The sequence below is a fragment of the Dendrobates tinctorius genome, unplaced genomic scaffold (assembly GCF_039654945.1).
Source record: "Dendrobates tinctorius isolate UK_male_01 unplaced genomic scaffold, ASM3965494v1 ptg000348l, whole genome shotgun sequence".
NCBI classification, from domain to species: Eukaryota; Metazoa; Chordata; class Amphibia; order Anura; family Dendrobatidae; genus Dendrobates; species Dendrobates tinctorius.
The window spans coordinates 674,012-700,361 of NW_027362014.1; the positions used below are offsets into that span (position 1 = coordinate 674,012).

General features: G+C 45.5%; 1 protein-coding gene across 1 annotated transcript in view; it reads right to left on the reverse strand.

The window, feature by feature from the left end:
- Positions 1-26,350, reverse strand: part of SLCO1C1 (solute carrier organic anion transporter family member 1C1) — a 245,412-nt gene that overhangs the window by 159,122 nt on the left and 59,940 nt on the right. Inside the window, exons 7-8 of the mRNA XM_073562346.1 lie at positions 24,977-25,075; positions 4,447-4,689 (exon numbers count right to left, since the gene is read on the reverse strand). Of these exons, the coding sequence (XP_073418447.1) occupies positions 4,447-4,689; positions 24,977-25,075 (342 nt within the window). The remainder of the gene's footprint in view (positions 1-4,446; positions 4,690-24,976; positions 25,076-26,350) is intronic.

A 26,350-nucleotide genomic window follows, 5' to 3' on the forward strand; every position in this document is an offset into this window, starting at 1 on the left:
GGTCAGGGTTAGGGTTAGGGTTAGGGTTAGTTAGGGTTTAGGGTTTGGGTTAGGGTTAAGTATGATTTGGTTAAGGGTTAGGGTCAGGGTTAGGGTTAGGGTTAGGGTCAGGGTTAGGGTTAGGGTTAGGGTCAGGGTTAGGGTTAGTAAAGTCATGGTTTGGGTAGTGTGAGGGGCCACCTAAAAATGTTGGAAAAAAACGCAAACGCGGTAAAAACGCGCTAAAAACGCATACAAACGCATAAAAACGCTGCGTTTTTTTCATGCATGCTCATAAAAATGCTTGAAAAAAACGCAGCAGTTGTATGCTTATGTATGCGTTTTTTCAATGCGTTTTTTTGCGGGAAAAACGCGCTGCAAAAAAAAGCAAGTGTGAAACTAGCCTAAGCTTAGGCTTGAGGTGGAACCTGTCAGTCGACACCTTCAGTTTCCAAATAAACTGTGTAGACAAACCATTCACTAAACGTGGCGTCCTGTCAGTGGTGAATAGCTTATATGACCCACTGGGATTCGTAGCACCAATTACCATACAAGGTAAATCCCTTCTGAGACAGCTTCCCGAATCTGTCAAGGACTGGGATGCCCCACTCCCTCCTGAGAAGGAACCAAAATGGGAAACCTGGAAGCAGTCTTTGTGTGCCTTGGATGAGTTCCACATACCGAGATGCTACTCCAGAACCTCACTCGCTGATAGCACTAGGAAGGAACTCCATGTGTTCTCGGACGCATCCACGGAGGCCATTGCAGCAGTTGCCTTTCTGAAGGTGACGGGACCCGACAATCAAGATCACGTTGGGTTCGTCTTCGGTAAGGCTAAGTTGGCTCCCAAGCCTGACCACACTATTCCCAGGCTTGAACTCTGTGCGACTGTGCTTGCGGTAAAACTCGCAGACTTTATACAGAACAAGCTGGACACCAACATAGATGACGTGCAATACTACAGCGACAGTAAGGTTGTCTTAGGTTACATCTACAATGAAACAAGGCGCTTCTACATGTACGTCAGTAACCGCATCGAGAGAATAAGGAGGTCTTCCAAGCCTGAACAATGGCACTATATCTCATCTGAACTTAATCCAGCTGACCATGCCACTAGACCTATGTATATAAGGTCCTTTGCTAACTCTTCTTGACTTTCAGGTCCTAAGTTTCTGTTGGAACAGAAGGGAAGTGAACGTTTCCAGGAAGTCTTCAGCATCCAGGATCCGGATGGCGATCCAGAAGTCCGCTCTGAGGTCAGTGCTGTTATGATTGAGTCACCGTAGGAGGCAAAAACAGAAATGCTAGCTAAGTCCTGAAAACCAGAGAAGTTGGCAACTATCAGATTGCAGACCCCTGAACCTATCAACACAACTAGCAGTAGCCGTGGGGGGTTCCTACGATGCCCTAGACCCCTCGATCACAGCCGGAGAGATACATAGGCCTAAAGAAGGAAAGGGGAAATCTAACTGCCCCAGAGCAGACCCCAAAGCAATAGGCAGCCCCCAACATATAATGACGGTGAGGCAAGATGAAAACACTTACACAGACTGAAAGACAGGCTGAGCAAAGACGGGGCCCAAAAACTACCTAGATAGGAACGGATAGGAAGGCTGCTGTCTGCAATCTGCCAAAACCCTATCAGAGACAAAAGCCAACAAGCTGATATAAAAATGGCCCTGAAGCAACTAAGCTTCAAAAACTAAATCAGCACTCAGGTACTTTCAGAAGACAGAGCTCACGGAACACTGCACACTCCAGCAGGGAGTGGCAGAATCCAAAAAGCAAGAAAAACAAAAACAAATCTTAGATGCAAAAAGGCAAAACAGAAAACTTAGCTTTAGGAGAGCAGGAATCAGACTGGTGTCCAAGAGTCCACAGAGAACTCACCCGCAGGGCAGAAAGGGCGTAGGCTGCCTTAAATCCAGTCAGTGACTCCACTCAGCCAATCGTCTTCATTAGTCCCAGGTGCCTGATAATCAGGCTCACTACCTTCCTTCACTAGAATAGGGAGTTCACCAGGCCCCAGTGACGGAGGGGAAAATGAACTCACAACACAGTGCTCTGGCGACGAACACTAAACCAACCTCCAGCCTCGGTTGCCAACGCTTCAAATACTTCTCCAATGGGATGAAACTTCTTAAGACTGTAGCAAGGTTAGTCCACATTGCGAGATCATATCTCAGCTCACGTGGAGACAAAGACTGTCACGGTTGGCATGTTTGCCATAAATCACTACCATTTGAGAACGTTCCGGTAGGATGAAGCACAAACAGAACACTGCCCTACTACTTCGTCCATTGGATTACCATTGGGTCGGAGACAGCTTGGCCTAGTGCGGCTCCTCCGATTCGAAGATGGGCCTCATTGGATTGTCTCAAGAACTGACTGTCATCTATCTCATTTTGAAGTTGTTATTATTGCATGCATATTTGTCCAAGGAAAGAAACAAACATCCGGCACTGTCCCTGGATAATAAATATCCGCAAGGCTACTTGTAACCGCTATGAATGTGACACCTATAACCCTTATTGAACGGGTGCTCTATCCATATGAGAAAAACATGAAATATCATACTGTAGTAGAAAAAGACTGCAGGATGGCACTCACCGTTCTCTTGAAATGATTCACTTTATTTCATATTGACAAAGCATAGGCATCGGCACGGGAGAGATGTAAAACGACGGACCTCCGTCCGTCGTTTTACATCTCTCCCGTGCCGATGCCTATGCTTTGTCAATATGAAATAAAGTGAATCATTTAAAGAGAACGGTGAGTGCATGCATACTTTTGTTCCCTTTCTAGGTTATTGAACTTTACTTACACAAAAACATTAATATAGTGAAATCCCTTACGGAATTTCAGACGGGGAGTGTGCTGTCCCATCTAAGGTTATTATTGTATGCTTATATAATTGTGTTATGTTACCTTTCTTCGTATTCAGTTTTGCATTTGGTCTGCTGCCACCTGCTGTCCTTTTTCTGTATAGCAGACTGCAGCTAATTATTTTTAGTACATGCCTTCCACTTCCTGGTCAAGGTCACTGCTTCTTTTTCTGTTAGCTGCCATTATTAGTTTCATTTTCTCTTGGGAGAGACTTGCCTGTACGGGCTATGAAAGGCATCAGTTTTTTGACCACACACTTCGTTGCACGCCTTGCTGCACACACATTGCTGTACCACCTGGGTTGTTACACCTGCATTTCTGGAGAAGTACTGCATTACCAATCACACGCTGTATGTCCAGATCTCCAATAAACAAGTCTGGACTTCACAATATCTGGTGTGTATCATCTCTCTGGACGCATGAACAGCAAAACAGCAACAATGGTCCTGTCTGCTCTACATTGAGGAAACGGAAGGTAGGAATCTCTCCCAGCCCCACTCAGCTACACCTCCATTCGACTCATGTGGGGACAGAACAATTTGAGGTCTACAAGCACTCTGCATTTTTTTGTTATTTTGACCATTTCTCATTTTCTGATAATAAATACAAAATTGCTTGGACATTCGGAGACATGTCGTCAGGAGTTTATAGAATAAAAGAGCAATTTACATTTTACTCAGAAATATAAAGAGGAAAATCAGACAAACTGAACACTGTGCAGAGGGCTCTTAATGTTTGTCAGAGCTGTATATACCCATGTGCTGTGATCGGAGGAGTATATACTATACGGTCACAGGGCAACGCCCAATAACCTAACAGCAGTCACGACCCGTCCATCAATTGTCAGCCAAGTGTGTGACTACTGATGATTGGTGGCAGCGGTGGGATCAGTAGTGCCAGTCCGCGATGATTGGTGGCAGCGGTGGGATCAGTAGTGACGGTCCCTGATAATTGGTGGCAGCGGTGGGATCAGTAGTGCCGGTCCCTGATAATTGGTGGCAGCGGTGGGATCAGTAGTGCCGGTCCCTGATAATTGGTGGCAGTGGTGGGATCAGTAGCGCCGGTCCCTGATAATTGGTGGCAGTGGTGGGATCAGTAGTGCTGGCCCCTGACGATTGGTGGTAGCGGCGGGATCAGTAGTGTCAGTCCCTGATGATTGGTGTCAGTGGTGGGATCGGTAGTGCCGGCCCCTGACGATTGGTGGCAGTGGTGGGATCAGTAGTGCCGTTCCCTGATAATTGGTGGCAGCAGTGGGATCAGTAGTGTCAGTCCCTGACGATTGGAGGCAGCAGTGGAATCAGTAGAGCGGTCACTGATAATTGGTGGCAGCGGTGGGATCAGTAGTGTCAGTCCCTGATGATTGGTGTCAGCGGTGGGATCAGTAGTGTCAGTCCCTGATGATTGGTGTCAGCGGTGGGACAGTAGTGTCAGTCCCTGATGATTGGTGGCAGCGGTGGGATCAGTAGCGCCGGCCCCTGATGATTGGTGGCAGTGGTGGGACATCTCCCTGAACGCTATAGAGGTTGTATACGGCTATGTACGGCAGGAGAAGCCCTGGATAAGTATTAGCGCCCCCTCTACCTCTGGCCATGGTCAGCAGTTGTCCCGGGTCCTGGGGAACCTTCTGGTCTCTCAGCTCCTCCAGGATGAACCTGGACTGCTCGGACGGGGTGCTCGAGTTCTTCCGGGGCTCAGATTTTGGCTGCTCCTTTGGTAGAAACCAGAACGGGATGGTGGCGAGGACGCTGATGACTCCAGCGATCAGGTAACCGAGCCACCAGGCCCCGACCCACTGCTGGTCCTGCGGGGTGATGGTCACTGCACCTGGACAGAAACATGGAGCCAAGACAAGACGTCAGTCTCTCCTCCCCGCCATCACCTGGGGGCACACCAGGTCGGCTGCCTCGTACACCAAATTCTTTGGGGGCTCAATATGTCTTATCTTTCCCTCCTTCACCCACACTCTGAAGTGATCTATGTGACTCTGGATCGTATCGTCTTGTCACCATGCACAGAAGTTGTCCTCCCTGTGCTGCCTATGCAGAGTGCAGCAGCCAAAATGACATTTTTTCTGCCTCTTTGCTCTGTATAGATAGTGACCGGGATGGCAAAGTCCTTAGTATGATAACGTGAGCACAGCAGCCAATGACAAGCATAGTTCCACTATGTATTCAGGGGGTGTTATATATTCAGAGGCTTGAAGTTTTCACACCCCATTTCCACATTTTTTTACAGCCATAAACTTCCATTTTTTTTGGGATTTTCTGTGATACAAAGTAGCAAGTATTAGTGACGAGTAAAATATATGATACAGGGTGTACTAATTATTGCATAAATATAAATCTGAACATTGTGACATTCTGCATTAGTATTCAGCCCCTGTGTCGGTACTTTGTAGGACCACCTTTCTCTGCAATCCTGCTGCAGTCTTTTGGGATCTGTCTCTCCCAGGTTTTCCTCCAGGATTGCCCTGTATTTAGCATCCATCATGCCATCAAACCATCCAAATGACCCTGATCAAAAGTTTACATACCCTGGTGATTTTTGCCTGATAACATGCACAGAAGTTGACACAAATGGGTTTGACTGGCTACTAAAGGTAACATCCTCACCTGTGACCTGTTTGCTTGTAATCAGTGTGTGCCTATAAAAGCTGAGTGAGTTTCTGGGATCCAGACAGACTCTTGCATCTTTCATCCAGCCACTGACGTTTCTGGATTGTGAGTCATGGGGAAAGCAAAAGAATCGTCAACAGATCTACAGAAAAAGGTAGTTGAACTGTATAAAACAGGAAAGGGATACAAAAAGATATCCAAGGAATTGATAATGCCAGTCAGCAGCATTCAAACTGTGATTAACAGATGGAAAATCAGGGGCTCTGTGAAAACAAAACCACAGTCAGGTAAAACAGCAAAATTTTCCTCCACAGCTGCCAGGAAAATTGTCTGAGATGCAAAGAAAAACCCACAAGTAATATCAGTTGAAATACCAGACTCTCTGAAAACTAGCGGTGTGGCTGTTTCATGATGCACAATAAGGAGGCAGTTGAAGAAAAATGGTCTGCATGGTTGAGTCGCCAGAAGAAAGCCATTACTGAGGAAATGACACAACGTATCTCACCTACAATATACAAAACAGCACAGAGAGAAGCCTCAAAACTTCTGGAACAAGGTAATGTGAAGTGATGAGACCAAAATTGAACTTTTTGGCCACAACCATAAACATTACATTTGGAGAGAGGTCAACAAGGTCTATGATGAAAGGAACACCATTCCTACTGTAAAGCATGGAGTTGGATCACTGATGTTATGGGGATGTGTGAGCTACAAAGGCACGGGAAACTTGGTCAAAGTTGAAGGAAAGATGAATGCAGCATGTTATCAGCAAATACTGGAGGCAAATTTGCAATCATCAGCCCTGAAGCTGCGCATGGGGCGTACTTGGATGTTCCAACATGATAACGATTCAAAACACAAGACCAAGTCAAACTGTCATCGGCTACAGCAGAACAAAGTGAAGGTTCTGGAGTGGCCATCTCAGTCTCCTGACCTCAATATCATTGAGCCACTCTGGGGAGATCTCAAGCTCGCAGCTCATGCTAGACAGCCCAGGAATTTACAGGAACTGGAGACTTATTACCAAGAAGAGTGGGCAGCTTTACCATCTGAGAAAATAAAGAACCTCTTCCACAACTTCCACAAAAGACTTCAAGCTGTCATTGATGTTAGAGGGGGCAATACACGGTATTAAGAAATGGGGTATGTGAACTTTTGATCAGGGTCATTTGGATGTTTTGGGTTGTCATTATGATTTAAAAAGAGAAAACACAGTAGTCTGACAATAAATGGCTTCACCCAACCACTAACCATGAGTGGAGGAAAAGGTTTGGTGTTATCATTCATGTTCTCTGAAAAAAGGCCAAGAAAGCAAAAATTCTGCCGGGGTATGGAAACTTTTGAGCACAACTGTATACTCCGGTACAGTCACTGCTGCCACCAATCATCCGTACAGTCACACACTTGGCTGACGATTGAAGGACGGGGCCGCGGCTGCTCTCAGGTTATTGGGCGCTGCCCAGTGACCATATAATATATACACCTCCGATCCCAGCACACGGGTATATACACAGGGTGGGCCATTTATATGGATACACCTAAATAAAATGGGAATGGTTGGTGATATCAACGTCCCGTTTGTGGCACATTAGTATATGGGAGGGGAAAACTTTTCAAGATGGGTGGTGACCATGGCGGCCATTTTGGATCCAACTTTTTTTCAATGGGAAGAGGGTCATGTGACACATCAAACTGATTGAGACTTTCACAAGAAAAACAATGGTGTGCTTGGCTGTAACGTAACTTTATTCTTTCATGAGTTATTTACAAGTTTCTCTTTGTTTACAGCCATTGACATGTCGCAGAGGTGAACACATGAGGAGCGGATAGAAATTGTGTTGGTGTCTGGTGAACGCAGTACCCGGGTCACTGCAGCAGATTTCAGTGCACGAGACCCTACGCCAGAAAACTGTCACCATTCCCATTTTATTTAGGGTATCCATAGAAATTGCCCACCCTGTATATACCCCGGTACAGTCACCACCGAGCTCCACAGTAACCAGAGAGAGTCCAGCTGCCACCGATCGCTTAGTACAGGCCGTTACTGGTAACGTGGGGCCTCGCGAGGCTTCAGGGTGCGGTTTATAGAGTAAGAGGAATGAAGCTGTTACATTTTCTATCATTAATCCCACAATTCGGCCGCACTGATAAATACACAAGAGATGTTAGAGGGGACGAGATAACACAGTGTGTACAGGCGCGTAAATAACCAGGAGAAGCACAAGAAAGGTACCAGACCTGATGTCACAGGTGTGACATCATAATAGCTTGCCATAGCAACGATGATGTCATAAAGGTTGCCATGGCGGAGATGATGTCATGATGATTGCCATGGCGACGAGGATGTCATAATAGCCTGCAATGGTGACGGTTATGTCATAATGGTTGCCATGGTGATGATGTCATAGGTTGCCATGGCAACGATGCCTGGTTCACTTTAAACTTATTTATACAACTAATCCCACTCTAAATGAGTCCTTCTTTACAATTTCTAACTAAATGGTATTAAACTCGGGGGGCGGAGCTACCGCACTGAAATGCTCTGTGCTGCGGGGACACTGCACCTCCACCGTGTACAGACGGGAGGGAACCTGGAGACGACATACAGGTATATACTATATACAGGGGCAGATGACAGACAGGTATATACTATATACAGGGGGAGATGACAGACAGGTATATACTATATACAGGAGGAGATGACACACAGGTATACACTATATACAGGGGGAGATGACATACAGGTATATACTATATACAGGGGCAGATGACACACGTATATACTATATACAGGGGGAGATGACACACAGGTATATACTATATACAGGAGGAGATGACACACAGGTATATACTATATACAGGGGGAGATGACACACAAGTATATACTATATACAGGAGGAGATGACATACAGGTATATACTATATACAGGGGGAGATGACATACAGGTATATACTATATACAGGGGGAGATGACATACAGGTATATACTATATACAGGGGAGATGACATACAGGTATCTACAATATACAGGAGGAGATGACACACAGGTATATACTATATACAGGAGGAGATGACATACAGGTATATACTATATACAGGGGGAGATGACATACAGGTATATACTATATACAGGGGAGATGACATACAGGTATATACTATATACAGGGGGAGATGACACACAGGTATATACTATATACAGGGGAGATGACATACAGGTATCTACAATATACAGGAGGAGATGACACACAGGTATACACTATATACAGGGGGAGATGACATACAGGTATATACTATATACAGGGGAGATGACACACAGGTATACACTATATACAGGAGGAGATGACATACAGGTATATACTATATACAGGGGGAGATGACATACAGGTATATACTATATACAGGGGGAGATGACATACAGGTATATACTATATACAGGGGAGATGACATACAGGTATATACTATATACAGGGGGAGATGACACACAGGTATATACTATATACAGGGGAGATGACATACAGGTATCTACAATATACAGGAGGAGATGACATACATGTATATACTATATACAGGGGGAGATGACATACAGGTATATACTATATACAGGAGGAGATGACATACAGGTATATACTATATACAGGAGGAGATGACACACAGGTATATACTATATACAGGAGGAGATGACATACAGGTATATACTATATACAGGAGGAGATGACACACAGGTATCTACAATATACAGGAGGAGATGACACACAGGTATACACTATATACAGGGGGAGATGACACACAGGTATATACTATATACAGGGGAGATGACATACAGGTATCTACAATATACAGGAGGAGATGACACACAGGTATATACTATATACAGGAGGAGATGACATACAGGTATATGTTATATACAGGGGAGATGACACACATGTATATACTATATACAGGAGAGATGACACACAGGTATACACTATATACAGGGGGAGATGACATACAGGTATATACTATATACAGGGGGAGATGACACACAGGTATATACTATATACAGGGGAGATGACATACAGGTATCTACTATATACAGGAGGAGATGACACACAGGTATACACTATATACAGGGGGAGATGACATACAGGTATATACTATATACAGGGGGAGAGGACATACAGGTATATACTGTATACAGGGGGAGATGACATACAGGTATATACTGTATACAGGGGGAGATGACATACAGATATATACTATATACAGGGGGAGACGACATACAGGTATATACTGTATACAGGGGGAGATGACATACAAGTATATCCTATATACAGGGGGAGATGACATACAGGTATATACTATATACAGGGGGAGATGACACACAGGTATATACTATATACAGGGGGAGATGACATACAGATATATACTATATACAGGAGGAGATGACATACAGATATATACTATTTACAGGAGGAGATGACATACAGATATATACTATATACAGGAGGAGATGACATACAGATATATACTATATACAGGGGAGATGACATACAGGTATATACTATATACAGGAGGAGATGACACACAGGTATATACTATATACAGGAAGAGACGACATACAGGTATATACCATATACAGGGGAGACGACATACAGGTATATACTGTATACAGGGGGAGATGACATACAGGTATATACTATATACAGGGGAGATGACATACAGGTATATACTGTATACAGGGGGAGATGACATACAGGTATATACTATATACAGGAGGAGATGACACACAGGTATATACTATATACAGGAAGAGACGACATACAGGTATATACCATATACAGGGGAGACGACATACAGGTATATACTGTATACAGGGGGAGATGACATACAGGTATATACTATATACAGGGGAGATGACATACAGGTATATACTGTATACAGGGGGAGATGACATACAGGTATATACTATATACAGGGGAGATGACATACAGGTATATACTATATACAGGGGGAGATGACATACAGGTATACACTATATACAGGAGGAGATGACATACAGGTATATACTATATACAGGAGGAGATGACATACAGATATATACTATTTACAGGAGGAGATGACATACAGATATATACTATATACAGGAAGAGACGACATACAGGTATATACCATATACAGGGGAGACGACATACAGGTATATACTGTATACAGGGGGAGATGACATACAGGTATATACTATATACAGGGGAGATGACATACAGGTATATACTGTATACAGGGGGAGATGACATACAGGTATATACTATATACAGGAGGAGATGACACACAGGTATATACTATATACAGGAAGAGACGACATACAGGTATATACCATATACAGGGGAGACGACATACAGGTATATACTGTATACAGGGGGAGATGACATACAGGTATATACTATATACAGGGGAGATGACATACAGGTATATACTGTATACAGGGGGAGATGACATACAGGTATATACTATATACAGGGGAGATGACATACAGGTATATACTATATACAGGGGGAGATGACATACAGGTATACACTATATACAGGAGGAGATGACATACAGGTATATACTATATACAGGAGGAGATGACATACAGATATATACTATTTACAGGAGGAGATGACATACAGATATATACTATATACAGGGGAGATGACATACAGGTATATACTATATACAGGAGGAGATGACACACAGGTATATACTATATACAGGAAGAGACGACATACAGGTATATACCATATACAGGGGAGACGACATACAGGTATATACTATATACAGGGGAGACGACATACAGGTATATACTATATACAGGGGGAGATGACATACAGGTATACACTATATACAGGAGGAGATGACATACAGGTATACACTATATACAGGAGGAGATGACATACAGGTATATACTATAAACAGGGGGAGATGACATACAGGTATACACTATATACAGGAGGAGATGACATACAGGTATACACTATATACAGGGGGAGATGACATACAGGTATATACTATATACAGGGGGAGATGACATACAGGTATATACTATATACAGGGGAGACGACATACAGTTATATACTATATACAGGAGGAGGCGACATACAGGTATACACTATATACAGGAGGAGACGACATACAGATATACACTATATACAAGGGGAGACGACATACAGGTATATACTATATACAAGAGGAGACGGCATACAGGTATACACTATATACAGGGGGAGATGACATACAGGTATATACTATATACAGGAGGAGATGACATACAGGTTGTTACGTGTTACAGAACCACCCAGAATATGTTGTGCAGTTATATGTATGTATAATAGGTTCTATGTGAGATCCATGGGAGGTAAAGAACAGACTGGCGTTCTATGGCCTAAACCCTGCAGTAGAGATCATACGAGAGGTGATGGCTGATGTGCGTACTGATCTGAAGGAAAAGATGGCCGAGCGGACCAGGATAGAGCTAGCCAACATGGAGATGGCAGAGCGGACCAAAGTAGAGATAGCCAAGATAGAGCTAGCCAAGATGGAGATGGCAGAGCGGACCAAAGTGGAGCTGGCCAAGATGGAGATGGCAGAGCGGAGAGAGGAGAGTCAGCGAGCAGGGGGAGCTCTGGCCTTCGACCAGGTACCTTCAACAGTAAGCCAGAAAAAGATCCAGTATAATGCCTTCCGACAGTTGGGGGAGGCAGAGGAAGACATTGATGGTTTTCTGCAGGACTTTGAGCGGCAGTGTGCCCTTCATCAAGTGAAGCCGGAGGAACGGGTTCAGATTCTGGCCAGCAAGCTGACAGGCCGGGCAGCGGCCGCCTATCGCACGGTACCTGATGAGGACTGTATGGACTATGAGCGGATCAAAGAAGTGATCTTGGCCTGGTATGCGCTGACACCAGAGGCCTACCGCCAAAAGTTTTGCGGACTTATAAAACGCGTAACCGATACCCACGCTGAATGGGCCTGTAAATTACGGCGGTCACTGCTACAGTGGGTACAAGGGAGCCAAGCAACCACTAAGGAGGATATCCTCCAGCTCTTCCTGTTAGAACGATTCTTTAATGGACTAAACCCCGAGACACAGGAATGGCTTCGGAACAGGCGGCCAACGACTCTTGAGGAAGCCGCTCGTCTGGCCGATGAACATCATGATGCCTCGAGGCCGCAGTTGTCCGGATCAAAGGTGGTCACTAGGGCTCGCCCATGGACCTGCAGGGCCCCAAACCACCGAAGATTGTAGGGGGACCAGCTAGAAACTCGGCCTACCACAGTCCCCCTGGGTCGCGATGCCACACCTGTCATCAGCTGTGTCACCTGCAAAGACAATGTCCCAACCGGACTCAGCATACCCAGTGGCCAAAGGCGGGAACAGCTACCTTCAGCCAGGCTGCTATACACTGCTACCAAGGTGAAGCTGACCCGGCATTGGGGGCTAACCAAGGGGTGGAAGAGATGGAGGAAGTGCTGCATGAAGTTGACGCCGTGCAAGCAGCCCGGGCAGATAATCGACAACAGCATCGACAGGTCGTGTGGGTTAATGGGAAATGTATGCAGGGACTAAGAGATTCTGGGGCAACTTTGACCCTTGTGAAGCCTCATCTCGTCCAGGACCAAGAGAAGACGGACCGGACAGTGGCAGTCTGTGTAGCAGGGGGAGCTATACATCGACTACCCACTGACAGGATTCACCTGAACTGGGGAGTCGGGGATGGCCTTGTTGAGGTCGGCTTGATGGAGGATTTCCCTGCAGACGTCTTGCTGGGAAATGACTTGGGGCCCATGTTGTCTGCATTCTCGGTGGCCCCTCTGGCTGAGACCTATCCTGTGACCACCCGGAGACAAGCTCGAGCTGCGGAGGCGGAATCACACTCAAAGGAGGCCCAGGTAAGACATCCCAGCCCTACACGTATTCCCATAGCCAGACACATTTCTTGGGCCACCCCAGATGAATTTAAGAAGGAGTTGCTTGAGGATCCTTCATTAGAGGGATATCATGGGAAGGCACAGGAGGGGAGAGGGGTACTAGAAGGGGATCAGTTTGTATGGAAGCAGGGACTCCTCTACCGGATCACAGAGCAGCACCACACAGGGACGAGCCCCACTATAAAACAACAGCTGGTAGTTCCCAAGAAGTATAGGCAGGAGTTACTGCGAATCTCTCATGATATACCCTTGGCCGGGCACTTCGGCGTCAGTCGCACCAGGCATCGTCTGACACAAAACTTCTTTTGGCCGGGGGTAACCTATGATGTTCATCAGTACTGCCAGACCTGTGACAGTTGTCAGCGCATTGGCAAGAGGGGGGATCGATGCAAGGCCAAATTACGCCCCCTCCCCATTGTGGAGGAACCATTTAGCCGAGTAGTGGTCGATCTGATAGGGCCGTTAGCCAAACCCAGTCCGTCAGGGAAAAAGTATATATTGACAGTGGTAGATTATGCCACACGGTATCCAGAGGCAGCTGCGTTACCTAACATACTGGCAGAGACGGTGGCGGCCGCCCTGGTCCAGGTGTTCTCACCGGTTGGATTTCCCCGGGAGATTATCTCGGACCAGGGTACCCAGTTTACAGCAGAGGTGACCAACCAACTGTGGAAGCTGTGCGGCATAAAGTCCATTAGAAGCGCCCCGTACCACCCGCAAAACCAATGGGTTGTGTGAACGCTTTAACGGGACATTAAAACAGCTCATTGGGACTTTTACCAGGACCTACATGGACTGGGAGAAATTCTTACCACACCTCCTGTTTGCCTATCGGGAGATGCCCCAAGAATCCATGGGGTTCTTCCCGTTCGAGCTGGTATATGGGAGACGGGTAAGGGGACCCCTAGACTTAGTGGTGGAACACTGGGAGGGGGAGGGCCTCATAGAAGGGGTACCTATTGTACCCTATGTGCTGGAATTCCGGGACCGCCTACAGGAGCTAACTCAGGCTGTACGTGAGAACATGCAGGCGACCCAGCGGCGCCAGCGCATATGGTACGATCAGAGGGCCAGAGAGCGCACTTTGGAAATAGGACAGAAGGTCCTGGTGTTAGAGCCCATTAAGCAGAATAAGTTTCAAGCTGCATGGCAGGGGCCCTACCAGGTAGTGGGGAAAATAGCCGACACAACCTATAATGTCACCGATTGTGACGACCCCAGGGTTATCCGCATGTTCCACGTGAATGTGCTGAAGCCCTACCGGAATCACCCTGAACCCAAACAAGTGTCACGTGGGCAAAGCAGAGGTTCAGTATTTAGGGCATTGGGTGGGAAGTGGGAAACAGCAACCAGAACCAGCCAAGATTGAGGCCATAGCCAAATGGCCCATGCCACGCACTAAAACGCAGGTCATGGCGTTTTTAGGCACAGTGGGGTATTACAGGAAATTCGTTCCCAATTACAGCAGTGTAGCCAAGCCCCTCACTGATCTGACCCGTAAGAACCAACCCCGCCAGGTAACCTGGACCTCAGAGTGTGAGGAAGCCTTCCGCCAACTAAAGGACGCCCTCACCAATACCCCTGTATTGGCCGCACCCGATCCAACTAAACGTTTTCTGGTTCACACAGACGCTTCTATGTTTGGATAGGGGGCAGTACTGAGCCAAGTCGGGCCGGACGGCCAAGAAAACCCGGTAGCTTACCTGAGTCGGAAACTACTGCCCCGTGAAGTAAGCTATGCGGCCATCGAGAAGGAGTGCCTGGCGGTAGTATGGGCACTCAAGAAGTTGCAACCATATTTGTATGGACGACAGTATTCCCTCCTAACGGACCATAATCCCCTAGTCTGGCTTAATCGGGTCTCCGGAGACAACGCCAGATTGCTGCGGTGGAGTTTAGCCCTACAACCTCTGGACTTCACCATCCACCACCGACCCGGCAAACAAAACGGTAACGCCGATGGACTAAGTCGACAAACGGAACTTGTACCAACCCCAAAAACTTCGGTCATCCCCAAACCGATCCGTTGAGGATCAGACTGTGTATGCCGATCGCGTCACTGAAAAGGGGGAGCCATGTTACAGAACCACTCAGCACCCAGAATATGGTGTGCGGTTATATGTATGGATAATAGGTTCTATGTGAGATGCATGTCCCTAAAGGCCCTTTTACATTTAGCGATGCACCAGCGATCCGACCAGCGATCCGACCCGGTCAGGATCGCTGGTGCATCGCTAAATGATCGCTAGTTAGCTGTCACACAGGCAGACCTCACAGCGGTGCAGCAGCGATGCAGCGCACGATACTTACATTTCACACACAGCGATCCTGGCGTCCTCCCGCCCGCCTCCACACGTTGCTCGTTGTCACAGCAGGAAGCTCATGACGAGAAATGGAGCTGGACATTCTCGCTCGATCAGCGATGGACAGCGGTGGAGCCGGTCGGAGGTAAGTATCACAAAAAACGACACGAAATCGGTGACGTTATAGCGATATCGTTATGTGTAAAACCCCCTTAATGCATAAGTGTCCGCCCTCCCCCCACCTTTGTAATTCCCACAGTAAACATCGCCAGGTTCCGGCCACCTGTGGCTTTTGTAATCTATGTCTGGTCTGCCGCTTTTCTATTGGCCTGCCCTCTGTATCTGTGTGACATATTCTGTGTCCTGTGAGTAAAGTGTTGTCAGACTGGAAATACGTGGAGAAGCAGTGATCTTTTATATGCGCCCACGTAACCAAGGAATTCCAGCCAACGTCATTCATTCACACTCCAGCCAGCGCAGAGCGGACCTCCGAAAAAAAGGGGTCGTACTGAAAGAGGTAGCCCAGCTTGGTAGACTCCGCTACACAGGTATATACTATATACAGGGGAGATGACATACAGGTATATACAGGGGAGATGACATACAGGTATATACTATATACAGGAGGAGATGACATACAGGTATATACTATAAACAGGAGGAGATGACATACAGGTATATACAATATACAGGGGGAGATGACAGACAGGTATATACTATATACAGGGGGAGATGACAGACAGGTATATACTATATACAGGGGGAGATGACATACAGGTATATACTATAAACAGGAGGAGATGACATACAGGTATATACAATATACAGGAGGAGATGACATACAGGTATATACAATATACAGGGGAGATGACATACAGGTATATACTATATACAGGAGGAGATGACATACAGGTATATACTATATACAGGAGGAGATGACATACAGGTATATACTATAAACAGGAGGAGATGACATACAGGTATATACAATATACAGGAGGAGATGACATACAGGTATATACTATATACAGGGGAGATGACATACAGGTATATACTATATACAGGGGATATGACACACAGGTATATACTATATACAGGAGGAGATGACAGGTATATACTATATACAGGGGAGATGACCTACAGGTATATTCAATATACAGGAGATGACATACAGGCATATACTATATACAGGAGAGATGACAAACAGGTATATACTATATACAGGAGAGATGACATACAGGTATACACTATATACAGGAGGAGTTGACATACAGGTATACACTATATACAGGGGGAGTTGACATACAGGTATACACTATATACAGGGGGAGATGACATACATGTATATACTATATACAGGGGGAGATGACATACAGGTATATACTATATACAGGAGGAGATGACAGACAGGTATATACTATATACAGGGGGAGATGACAGACAGGTATATACTATATACAGGGGGAGATGACAGACAGGTATATACTATATACAGGGGGAGATGACATACAGGTATATACAATATACAGGGGAGATGACATACAGGTATATACTATATACAGGGGATATGACACACAGGTATATACTATATACAGGAGGAGATGACACACAGGTATATACTATATACAGGGGAGATGACCTACAGGTATATTCAATATACAGGAGATGACATACAGGCATATACTATATACAGGAGAGATGACACACAGGTATGTACTATATACAGGAGAGATGACATACAGGTATACACTATATACAGGAGGAGTTGACATACAGGTATACACTATATACAGGGGGAGTTGACATACAGGTATTCACTATATACAGGGGGAGATGACATACATGTATATACTATATACAGGAGGAGATGACAGACAGGTATATACTATATACAGGGGGAGATGACACACAGGTATATACTATATACAGGGGAGATGACATACATGTATATACTATATACAGGAGGAGATGACAGACAGGTATATACTATATACAGGGGGAGATGACAGACAGGTATATACTATATACAGGGGAGATGACAGACAGGTATATACTATATACAGGGGGAGATGACAGACAGGTATATACTATATACAGGGGGAGATGACAGACAGGTATATACTATATACAGGGGGAGATGAAATACAGGTATATACTATATACAGGAGATGACACACAGGTATATACTATATACAGGAGGAGATGACAGACAGGTATATACTATATACAGGGGAGATGACAGACAGGTATATACTATATACAGGAGGAGATGACAGACAGGTATATACTATATACAGGGGAGATGACACACAGGTATATACTATATACAGGGGGAGATGACAGACAGGTATATACTATATACAGGGGGAGATGACAGACAGGTATATACTATATACAGGAGGAGATGACAGACAGGTATATACTATATACAGGGGAGATGACACACAGGTATATACTATATACAGGGGGAGATGACAGACAGGTATATACTATATACAGGGGGAGATGACAGACAGGTATATACTATATACAGGGGGAGATGACACACAGGTATATACTATATACAGGAGATGACACACAGGTATATACTATATACAGGGGAGATGACATACAGGTATATACTATATACAGAGGAGATGACATACAGGTACAGTGGGGAAAAAAGTATTTAGTCAGTCAGCAATAGTGCAAGTTCCACCACTTAAAAAGATGAGAGGCGTCTGTAATTTACATCATAGGTAGACCTCAACTATGGGAGACAAACTGAGAAAAAAAAATCCAGAAAATCACATTGTCTGTTTTTTTTTTCATTTTATTTGCATATTATGGTGGAAAATAAGTATTTGGTCAGAAACAAAATTTCATCTCAATACTTTGTGATATATCCTTTGTTGGCAATGACAGAGGTCAAACGTTTTCTGTAAGTCTTCACAAGGTTGCCACACACTGGAGATGACACACAGGTATATACTATATACAGGGGAGATGACATACAAGTATATACTATATACAGGGGACATGACATACAGGTATATACTATATACAGGAGGAGATTACATACAGGTATATACTATATACAGGAGGCGATGACATAAAGGTATATATTATATACAGGAGGAGATGACACACAGGTATATCTATATACTGAGGAGATGACATACAGGTATATATTATATACAGGGGAGATGACACACAGGTATATACTATATACAGGGGAGATGACATACAGGTATATACTATATACAGGAGGAGATGACACACAGGTATATACTATATACAGGAGAGATGACACACAGGTATATACTATATACAGGAGGAGATGGCATACAGGTATATACTATATACAGGGGAGATGACATACAGGTATATACTATATACAGGAGGCGATGACATACAGCAACAATTTAAGTGTAATATAATCATTATAATTTGTTATATCAAATACACCTCAGTTAGTTACTATGCCCGCGCTACACCGGGCTCTTCAGCTAGTATACCTATAAAGAGAACAATCAGACAAACTGAAAATTTTGCAGTGGTCTCTTAATTTTTGCCAGAGCTGTGTATCTATATATATGATAGATAGATAGATAGATAGATAGATAGATAGATAGATAGATAATAGATAGATAGATAGATAGATAGATTAAAATGATCTGCCACTTACAGTATAATGTAGATGTCAGTGACACACAAACACATATATATATATATTACATACAGTTGTGGCCAAAAGTATTGACACCCTGCAATTCTGTCAGATAATACTCAGTTTCTTCCTGAAAATGATTGCAAACACAAATTCTTTGTTATTATCTTCATTTAATTTGTCTTAAATGAAAAAAACACAAAAGAGAATGAAGCAAAAAGCAAAACATTGATCATTTCACACAAAACACCAAAAATGGGCCAGACAAAAGTATTGGCACCCTCAGCCTATTACTTGGTTGCACAACCTTTAGCCAAAATAACTGCGACCATCCGCTTCCGGTAACCATCAATGAGTTTCTTACAATGCTCTGCTGGAATTTTAGACCATTCTTCTTTGGCAAACTGCTCCAGGTCCCTGATATTTGAAGGGTGCCTTCTCCAAACTGCCATTTTTAGATCTCTCCACAGGTGTTCTATGGGATTCAGGTCTGGACTCATTGCTGGCCACCTTAGAAGTCTCCAGTGCTTTCTCTCAAACCAATTTCTAGTGCTTTTTGAAGTGTGTTTTGGGTCATTGTCCTGCTGGAAGACCCATGACCTCTGAGGGAGACCCAGATTTCTCACACTGGGCCCTACATTATGCTGCAAGATTTGTTGGTAGTCTTCAGACTTCATAATGCCATGCACACGGTCATGCAGTCCAGTGCCAGAGGCAGCAAAGCAACCCCAAAACATCAGGGAACCTCCACCATGTTTGACTGTAGGGACCGTGTTTTTTTCTTTGAATGCCTCTTTTTTTCTCCTGTAAACTCTATGTTGATGCCTTTGCCCAAAAAACTCTACTTTTGTCTCATCTGACCAGAGAACATTCTTCCAAAACGTTTAGGCTTTTTCAGGTAAGTTTTGGCAAACTCCAGCCTGGCTTTTTATGTCTCGGGGTAAGAAGTGGGGTCTTCCTGGGTCTCCTACCATACAGTCCCTTTTCATTCAGACGCCGACGGATAGTACGGGTTGACACTGTTGTACCCTCGGACTGCAGGGCAGCTTGAACTTGTTTGGATGTTAGTGGAGGTTCTTTATCCAACATCCGCACAATCTTGCGTTGAAATCTCTTGTCACTTTTTCTTTTCCGTCCACATCTAGGGAGGTTAGCCACAGTGCCATGGGCTTTACACTTCTTGATGACACTGCACACGGTAGACACAGGAACATTCAGGTCTTTGGAGATGGACTTGTAGCCTTGAGATTGCTCATGCTTCCTCACAATTTGGTTTCTCAAGTCCTCAGACAGTTCTTTGGTCTTCTTTCTTTTCTCCATGCTCAATGTGGTGCACACAAGGACACAGGACAGAGGTTGAGTCAACTTTACTCCATGTCAACTGGCTGCAAGTGTGATTTAGTTATTGCCAACACCTGTTAGGTGCCACAGGTAAGTTACAGGTGCTGTTAATTACACAAATTAGAGAAGCATCACAGGATTTTTCCAACAGTGCCAATACTTTTGTCCACCCTCTTTTTTATGTTTGGTGTGGAATTATATCCAATTTGGCTTTAGGACAATTCTTTTTGTGTTTTTTCATTTAAGACAAATTATATGAAGATAATAATAACAAAGAATTTGTGTTTGCAATCATCTTCAGGAAGAAACTGAGTATTATCTGACAGAATTGCAGGGGTGTCAATACTTTTGTCCACAACTGTACATAGACGAAAACCCGGTAATTCCTCTGCCGTGTTCTGTAAAATTACAGCAGGAGACGAGAGGATAGAAGAGATGGATTACATACAGTAAATAAAATAGGTAGATATGTGACATATACGCTCAGTACAGTGTGTGCAAACTACTGTACATGTATTTAATTAATAAAAGATTATTTATCCGGAAAAAAATGGTGTGGGCTCCTGGGCAATTTTTGTAACCAGCAGAGGGAAAGCCGACGACAGGGGGCCGATGTTTATAGCCTGGGAAGGGGGTAATACCCATGGAGCAGGGGTTGGATGTGGTGGTCCTTCATCCACACATTGATGACCTAGCTGTGTGGCATGGCGCATTGTCCTCAGAGTTGGGGAACATTGCCTGAGCAGAACGAATCCGCTGTTTCTCCAGGATAACCTTGTATGCGGGTGATTCATACGTCCTTCACAAAGATTAACCTGCCCAATTCCAGCCTTGCTGAAGCATCCCCAGATCATCACCGATCCTCCACCAAATGTCACAGTGGGTGCCAGACACTGTGGCTTGTACGCCTCTCCCGGTCTCCGTCTAACCATTAGACGACCAGGTGTTGGGCAAAGCTGAAAATTAGACTCATCAGAGAAGATTACCTTACTCCAGTCCTCTATGGTCCAATCCTTATGGTCTTTGGCAAACTTCAGCCTGGCTCTCCTTTGCTTCTCATTGATGAAAGGCTTTATTCTACCTTTACATGACTTGAGCCCTGTCTCTAGGGGCCTGTTACGGACTGTTCTTGCTGTGCACTTCACCCCAGCTGCCATTTGCCATTTCTTTTGTAGGTCACTTGATGTCATCCTGCGGTTGCTGAGTGACATTCGAATAAGATGACGGTCATCCCGGTCAGTGGAGAGTCGTTTTCGCCCTCTGCCGGTCTGTAGCTTTGTTGTCCCCAATGTCTGCTGCTTGACCTTGTTGTAATGGACTGCCGTCTTAGAAATTTTAGGGATGGAGGCAACATGACGCTCACTGTATCCCTCTGCTAGTAAAGCCAGAATTGAGCCCTTCATTCCTCACTCAAGACTTTTCTTTTCACCTCCTTTGGCATGGTTAAGTTATTTTTTCATTCCTATTACTTTTGGGATATTACTAGCACTTGTTTTGCCATCCAGCTTGTCCTATTGCAGGAGGATCATGAACACCACAGCAGGGATTTTATACTTTCCTTCATTAGATAAGATTTGGTTCAAGTGATCACTAATCAGAAGCACATTAAGTAGGATGAGGTGGACTCTGGATGGAATTCAGCTGACACTGGAGTGGAATGGCCGTCAGACATGGAGAGAAGAGGATTCTTATACAACTGTGCAGTGCGCTTTTAATTTTTGCCAGAGCTGTATATCCCCTCCTGTGTCATATACTCTGTGTATATATATACATGTATATATAGATAGATAGATAGTGTGTGTGTGTTTTGAAGAATATTTCCTTTGAAAACAATGTGTAAATGACAGAATTGCTGTATGTAAAATTTCATGTTAAGATCGCACTGCATCCTGATGTAAATGACACTCGTCCAACTCTCCTGCATCAAAATTGGACCGATTTTAAAATGGCCAGTGTGATTCCAGCCTGATAGTGGAGCACACGACTAATAGTTGTCCTGTGGACAGATTCCCCCCCGAGCTGTGGATCTCTGCAGCTCCTCCAGTGACCATGGGCCTCTTGGCGGCTTCTCTCCTTAGTGCTCTCCTTGCTTGGGAGGTCAGGTTAGGTGGACGGCCATGTCTTGGGAGGTTTGCTGTTGGGCCATGCTCCCTCCATGTTTTGATTATGGTTTGATGCTCCGTGAGATGTTCAGAGCTTGGGTTATTTTCTATAACTAAACCCTGCTTTCCTCTTCTCCACCACTTTATCCCTGACCTGTCTGGTGGGCTCCTTGGTTTCCATGATGCTGGTTGAGCTATAATGTTCTCACACAAACTTCTGAGGCCTTCACAGAACAGCTGTCCTTATACTGAGGAGAAATCACACCGGGGGGACGCAGTGTACTAATGATGTGACTTCTGGGGGCGATCGGTCACTCAGGACGTTATTTAGGGGTATCAGACTACAGGAGGGCTGAATACTAATGCACAATGCTCAGATTTATACTTGTAGAATAATTAGTACACCCTTTCTTTCATTTAATTCTCAGTAATATTTGTTACTTTCTGTCACAGAAAATCCCAACAACAAACATGGAAGTTTGTGGATGTAAAGTAAAAAAGGTGTAAAAGTTCACGGGGTGTGAAGACTTTATCAAGGCATTGTGTATACAATGGGTGTTATATCCACAAGGATCCATGATATATTTACACCACAGTTTGTGGAGGTTGTTATGAAAAGCTGCAACTAAAACCAACTTTATCTTAATACCTCTCAAAGCTGAGGGCCTGTTACTATGTATCAGTGCAGATTACCTGAAATCCAGGGATCGGGGCACTGCTATGTGTACCTCTGCACCGATACACTGTAGCAAACCCTCAGCTGTGTGTAGTATTATGGTTGAGCCACTGTTCTGCTTCTAGAGGTTTCCAGTCAGAAAGAAAATGGAGATCAGATTGTGTGAGAACCGAGATAAAAGCAAAAAGCGTCATTTACATGGGACTGCAGCAACGGGAAGACCCGACTGGGGACAACCCCTTAATGTCCGTCATTGGACTTCTCCCCTGCTTTGATGAGGGCTCCGGCGCTGAGCCTGTTTTGAATAGCTGACATGTGCCCGCAATAGGCGCAGGTGGAACCGCGAGCCACCTGCAGCTATTAACCCGTTAAACGCCGCTGACAATGGCGTTTAACCGGCGCTTCCGGCCGCCGGGCCGGAAATGGGGTCATCACTGACCCCCGTCACGTGATCGGGGGTCAGTGATGCGTAACACCCAGAGGTCTCTTGGAGACCTCTATGATTGTTGATGCTGCTTTGCTATGATCGCCACCCGGTGGTCGGCGCTCATAGCTATGCAGTAACTCTGCTACATATGGGCAATCTGCTCATCGCCTATATGTAGCAGAGCCGATCGAGCTGTGCACGCTTCTAGCCTCCCATTTATTGAAGCATGACAAAATTAAAAAAAAAAGTATTTTAAAAAATATGAAAAAAATAAAAAAAATATAAAAGTTCAAATCTCCCCCCTTTTGCCCTATTCAAAATAAAACAATAAAAAAGAAATCCCACATACACATATTAGGTATCGCCGCGTCTTAATCGCCCGATCTATCAACAAAAAAAAAGCATTAACCCGATCGCTAAACGGCGTAGCGGGAAAAAAGTCAAAACCCCAGAATTACTTTTTTTTTTATCTCTGTGACAATGCATTAAAATGCAATAACGGGCGATCAAAAGAACATGTCTGCATAAAAGTGGTATCATTAAAAACGTCAGCTCGGTGCACAAAAAATAAGCCCTCACCCGACCCCAGATCGCGAAAAATGGAGACGCTACGGGTCTCGGAAAATGGGGCTGGTTTTTTTGTTTGTTTTTTTTAGCAAACTTTGGATTTTTTTTTCACCACTTAGATAAAAAAGAACCCAGCCATGTCTGGTGTCTATGAACTCGTAATGACCTGGAGAATCATAATGGCAGGACAGGGTTAGCATCTAGTGAACCTAGCAAAAAAGCCAAACAAAAAACAAGAGTGGGATTGCACTTTTTTGCAATTTCACCGCACTTGGAATTTTTTTCTCGTTTTGTAGTACACTACATGGTAAAATCAATGGTGTAGTTCAAAAGTACAACTCGTCCCGCAAAAAATAAGCCCTCACACGGCCATAGTGACGGAAAAATAAAAAAGTTATGGCTCTGGAAAGAAAGGGAGCGAAAAACAAAAACTCAAAAATGAAAATAACCCCGATCCATAAGGGGAGAAGCGGAGGGCCCGAAGACTTACCCAAATCCACCGCGCCCAGGTCAACGAACAGGGAGGCACAAAGGGACCCCAGAAGAAACCCAAAAATGGGGCCGATGACGGCTGCCGTCTGGATGCAACCTGCAAGACAACAGGAGCAGAGCTGCACACACCGCGAAACAGCAGAAGAGTGAGCGCAGCTCTGGAGGTGAGTGGAGGATAAGACATGATGTAACAGCAGAAGAGTGAGCGCAGCTCTGGAGGTGAGTGGAGGATAAGACATGATGTAACAGCAGAAGAGTGAGCGCAGCTCTGGAGGTGAGTGGAGGATAAGACATGATGTAACAGCAGAATAGTGAGTGCAGCTCTGGAGGTGACTGGAGGATAAGACATGATTTAACAGCAGAATAGTGACTGCAGCTCTGGAGGTGACTGGAGGATAGAGCACGCCCAGGAAGAGGAGGAGCATCTGTGCTGAGCGTCTGCAGGCTAGGGCCTTGCTAAGCTCCTGGGAAGGGAGGTTTTTTCCTGCAAGGACTTTCCATCTGCCCCCTTCCCAGGAAAGAGGACTTTCCCTGGGACTGAGCGCCGGGGCTGTGCCCCTGGCTCCCACCCTCCGGCAAGCCAGCTGGGGGTGGGGGGCCTCAGCACCATCCAGAGGCCAGGGTGCAGCCAGCCAGTCCCAGGGAGATGGGGAAGAGACGGAGCCAGGAGAGAGGGGGTCGCAGGACCCAGGAGCCCCGGGACACCGGGCCCCCCGAAGCTGGTACCGTGGCGGCTCCTCCTCCCGGAGGAGTGGCGGCCCAGAGCAGAGGTGCAGTGGCAGAGCCCCCCAAAATCTGGGGCTCCAGAGCTGAGGGAGAGCCATCTACCATCTACGCCTCCCGCATCCATGCGCACCTCTGCGAATATGAGGAGGCCGCCAAACAGCTGAGAAAACTCCGGGAGGAGTTAAGGGGAGCACGAGCGGTGGCTAAGAACCGGCTCCCCGCCTCGAGACGAGCTGAGGTCTCCGCCACGGTGGAGAGGCTGAAGGGGGCTATCAGGGCCTTGGAGGAGATACGGGCGGCTATCCTGAGTGGGAGCGGCCCCTTTGCAGAGAAACTGAAAAACGATGACCGGTTTAGAGCCATGACCGGAGGGTCTCCTGGGGGGTCGGGAGGCCCCTGCCAGGTGGAGGGCCAAGAGGAGGAGGAGGATGGCGGAACATCTACGCCTGCCCCACCTGAAGGCCTGGTGAGCAACAACACCCAGGTAACATGCAGCGGGGTGGCCCCTGAGCAAGTGGCTCTCCCACCGGACTCCAGTTACTCGGAGGAAAGTGGGGGCGAGGGGGAGGCTGGTGGGAGTGGGGACAGTAGTAGTGAGGGGGGCTGCCTCGTCCTACAACAGGTGAGGCAGATCGAGTCCCCAGAG